The sequence below is a fragment of the Pygoscelis adeliae genome, unplaced genomic scaffold (assembly GCF_000699105.1).
Source record: "Pygoscelis adeliae isolate BGI_AS28 unplaced genomic scaffold, ASM69910v1 Scaffold55, whole genome shotgun sequence".
Lineage (NCBI taxonomy): Eukaryota > Metazoa > Chordata > Aves > Sphenisciformes > Spheniscidae > Pygoscelis > Pygoscelis adeliae.
In genome coordinates this window covers 1156366-1161062 of record NW_008824804.1, presented here as the reverse complement: position 1 = coordinate 1161062, position 4697 = coordinate 1156366, and the positions used below count along the sequence as shown (strand labels likewise).

The 4697-nt window shown below is 44.3% G+C and overlaps 1 protein-coding gene across 2 annotated transcripts in view; it reads right to left on the bottom strand.

Annotated features, from left to right (window-relative positions):
* The window catches only part of RUFY3 (RUN and FYVE domain containing 3), a 49405-nt gene extending 46265 nt beyond the window's left edge, over positions 1 to 3140 (bottom strand). For both annotated transcript variants that reach the window (XM_009324026.1, XM_009324027.1), the window contains exon 1: positions 2668 to 3140. In XM_009324026.1, coding sequence (XP_009322301.1) covers positions 2668 to 2845 — 178 coding nt within the window. In that variant the 5' untranslated portion in view covers positions 2846 to 3140. The remainder of the gene's footprint in view (positions 1 to 2667) is intronic.
* Between the last annotated feature and the right edge of the window lie 1557 nt (positions 3141 to 4697).

Here is a 4697-nt window from a genome sequence, read left to right as displayed (position 1 = left end):
CTTCCTCTTCTCGCTATGACACCGTCGGCTGGCTGGCAGTTCTGGGATGCAAGGACGGGTGCAGACACCCACGATGCAAGGCTAGGAGCACAGTTTCTGTTCATCCTCAGCACGACGGGTGCACGGTGAGGAGGAGGAAGGCAGGATGGCTGCCTGTGGGCTGGGGGCATAGGAGATCACAGCGTGAAGAGAGGCCAGAGGCCAAAAACTCTCGGGAAGCAGCAAGAGCTGAGGGACAGCAACTGAAGGCTTCAAACCCTTATTTCAACAAGCTGTTGGATTTGCTACTGCAATATATTATTTTTTACGTGTCTTGATTTGTTATGAAAAAAATAGAACCTTTTGTTATGCCTTTGGCAGAACTCTCGAGCCTTTTTTTTTTTTTTCCTTCTTCTTCATAATCCCTACCTTTCTACATCAGTTTTATGGAGCTATTACAAGACACGCCAGCCTCATCTCCTAGGTCTCCTGCTTTTCCTCTCAGACAAGCACTTGGTGTCTGCAAGCCCCATCATCCTGTCCCCTCAACCCACGCACACACTGAGGACACAGCAGCAGTGCTGATGCAGTAGCACCAGTTCGATCAGCAGGGATAAAGCCGTGTCAGCTTTTCTATTATGAACATTTTTTCCTGACCTTAATCTCTGTTAAAAATATGGCTTGGGTCCAAAAAAACCCGCCCCAAAACAACCAGTCTTTCTGCCTCCCAACAAGCAACCTTAATTTATGAATGTATAAACATCTCTGTAAAGGTCGTTATGATACAGTTCTCTTTTTTAATTCATTTTTGACATATGAATTAAATAATACGTCAATGACATGAGCAAATACTATTTTCTAACCCCTTCTGGTACTTGCAAGAGAGTGACTGTAATTACAGCTTTAAAAACAATTATCTTTCTGGTTTTGGGGAAGGGTTAGTCTAGTATTAGTGTTTGAATCGCTTACGTAGGCAGGCAAGAGTGCAATCTGTAGACTGTAAGGACACATATTCAGCATATTTCAGAAACGCAACCCAGAAAAGCTCTGTTACAGACACAGGATTCATCCAAGCCCACCTTCCCCGTGAGTTTGCTCAGAGCAAGAAGGCAAACAGAGAGGAAAGAGACACATACAAAAATAAGGATCTAAAGAACTGACTCACAGTGTGACTGAAAGTTTTTCCAGGCTGTACTATGAGAAGAGCCCTAGATTGCTTGGCAGGTCATTTACTAACTACAACATGACAAGTCAAAAGAATAGTTTATTACTATTAAAAAAAAAAAAAAAAAGAAATCAATACACCTACACTAGAACGTACTGTTAAAAAACCCAAAACACTGAAATCTGTAAAACGTGGGAGTAAGACCGAGCAAGGTCTGAATAAGCCTGTGCCACATACAAGAACATGGGAATTGGAAGACAGCTGAATTACTGCATCCTTGGCTCACCCTGCATCACTATTCTGGTTCTGCTTTCCTGAGCCTACAGCACCTCTCTGAAATCCTGGGACGTGCTTCAGCGGGAGCGTTAGTCTCTGCTTTGGAAACCTCTGCCTAGTATCCCACTGCGTGACTAAGTATTTGGCAAGAAAATCCAAACCCAAGGGCTGCTACCACTGAAAGCAGCTGTCAAATGGAAATTAAATTATCACCTGGGAATTAATTTTAAAGCTCAAATCCTCACCACAATTTAAGTTGCCTCATCCAGCAAGACAACAATATAGGAAGACATTACTGACTTGACAAGCCAGCATCAAACGGGTCAAGCCAGACTACTTGGTGGAGCTGCACTTCAGTAGTTACTGGAAAAGGGTCAGGCGTGAAAAGATGGAGCCCCCTTGCTGTAAAACCGAAAGATGCCCGGCATCCAGCGAGGGGCACTGAGAACCTGGCACGGGAGCACTGGCTACTGTGCAAAATACCTGCAGAAATTCATCATATCTCCCTCTTCCCCACTTTTTTTATTGGCAGAGCAATGCGCGGATGTCCTCTTGTGTTTTTAGTACCCACAACGCTTTCAATCCTCATTTTACGTGACGTGGTATTAAACTGTTTCCACCATCAAGACAGATCACAAATCCTTTTTCAAGAAGAAAGCAAGATGTGTTACACCCCCGCTTTTCAGGCTTCCAAGCCATTATAAACAACAGCACGCTCAAGAGAAGCGGGCTGGAGGACTTGTGATGGCATTATCATCTGACAATAGGCATAACCGCGTAATCACTTGGGGCTTTCCAAAAACTACCCACTGACCGTACGCAGACACACGTCTGTATTTTGCCAGCATGCTCCATTTGTAAAAGCTGACAGCTGACTAATAGAGCTATAAGCCCTGTTTTAAGAATAAAATCATGGTTAAATGTATCACCGAGCACATATCGTAGTTATCTTTCTTCCCGAGACACACACACCTGATCTTTCCAGATACACCTTAAAATAATATCTTAAAAAAATAATAACAATTAAGCACAAATCTGTCTCTCTTAAAGGGGTGGGTTAGAAAAGATGCAACAAATTCTAAGGACAATCTGAAGCACCGATTTGGCTTTCTAATATGTCAAACGGTGTCCAGGTTCTCCAGGCAGGACAAGAGCACCTCATCCCGGAGACACCCCCTCCCAACTCGTGCAGTGCTTGTAACAATGCGACGGCTGCAGGGATCCCGAGGCAGGGAACCGGACCGTACCTTCGTGAGTAGGCTCTGGGTCGGGTGTCAGCGAGATGTCATCCAGCTCGCGCAAGCAGAGCCATTCTCCATCCATCGACACTCGGAATTTGCAAAGATAGATGGTCTCCATGGCAGCCTGAGTGATCTTGTCTGTGGTGGGGGTTGGCATGTCGCTTTGAGGCGTCAGAGCAGACATGATGACTCAGCTGGTACAACAACAACGGGGGGAAAAAAAAATAAGAACTAAAAAGAAAAGCTTTGTGAAGAAGCAAATAAGAAATACCTTGCTATTAAAGGACAGATATGGTCAGGATCGCACAGACTGCTCTGGCCTTTTCATATATAAAGCAAGGTAAAAACACTGCTGCTTCACGCTCGTCTCTTCCTCCCTCCTTTCCACCAACAGTCGTCGTCTTCAGCTATGCTAGAGGCTATTGATCCTAAGCGACCACAGAAAACCTGGCTTCTGCATCAAAGATAGGAGGTAAGGAAAGGAGAAAAAAAAAAAAAAAAAGGTAAAAAAAAAAGAAAAAAGCAGAAGAAGGAAAAAGAACGGCTTCCTCTGATGATTACCCAGGCAAAAACAAAGGAAGACTGTAGAGACAGATATCCAGGTTTGCTGAAATCAAACTGCTGATCCCTTTCTTCCCAGATAAGCCAGGATAGCGAGTGCTGATAGGATTGGTTGTGCGCAGTAAGCAGGGTGTTGACCAAAATGGCTGACTAATGAACTGAACTGAAAATTCAGGCTCATGTGACCAGCTGCTCTGAGCGTAGGGCAAGCAATTCCCAGGATGCTTCCTAGATGCTGCTGATGCAGGGACGGCAATTAGGCTCTCATCATCCACAGCACCTTCTCATCAGGCTGTGCTAGTCAATTTGTGAGCAAGCATAACGCACCACGCAGATTTCTCATCGGTCACCCCCATACTACAAAGGAGCGCAGACTAGCAGCGCGAGGAATACAAAGACACATTTGTATTCCTTTCACGTGCCTGGATGCCACTACATGAATTAAATAAGTACCTTTGTTTTCACAGTAGGTGTGCAAGCTGCAGTTTACGTTTTATTTGCTGTGCAACCTTCTCAAAGGGTACCTTTGAGCTAACATTTCCCACATACAAAAAAATTTGTTAGGATGGATTTATCCTCTCGGGGAAACAGTGAGGAAAAAAAGATCTGTCTCTAAGCACTTCAGTGATTGAGGATTAAGCTCTTTTTGGAGGGCACGTGCACATGGAAGAACAATGAGGGACAACACCACAAACATATATAGCTACTTGACTGAATCTTACACTTTAAAAAACTCATCTGAAAATTGGTACTGCTCAGGTGAGGCTGATGAAGAAGCATTACCTCTCAGCAGGCAGCAAAACAGGCTTTCAACCTCTCAAGAATAAGATGACAGCACTGCATTGCCCTGTCCCTTCCCGGCCGGCTGAATCTCCTCCGTGTCTCCAGCCCACGCAGCCCCACCTCTAGGGGACAAGAGGTCCCAGGTCAAGAGATGCCCTTCCTATTCCCGAGGTCACTGTTTAACCGGGGCACGGGACACGGTATCACCACCTACCTCAACTACAATACCAGGCAACGATAAATTAGCTTATCTTACTTTATTCCTGTGTGGCTCCAGTACATTTGTAGAGATCAGATGCGTAGCATCCATCTGAAATGGATGCCTGGTGTCACCCCACGTAAATTCAGAGAAGGCTGACTGTTCACCAAAAAAGGGTGTTGATAGGAACATATGAATGATTAATGCATGGGACCTTAATTATTCTCTGTACTTTTTCTTCCCTAAAAAAATACTCAAAAGGATGTGCATCTATTTCTTAGGGATGTGAAATACAAAAACTGATCACTTGATACAAAATTCCGCATGCCAATGCATATAGTTTTTTGGAAAAAAGCACCCGTTATGTTAAAACCTCATAAAACTGGGAAAAAGGGTTAAGAGCTGTTATTTCTAACAGGCAAGAGGAAGCAGTTGCTTTCAGTGAAAACTTCCTGCTCGGTGCATAACATTTTGACTCAGCAACACCCCCCGT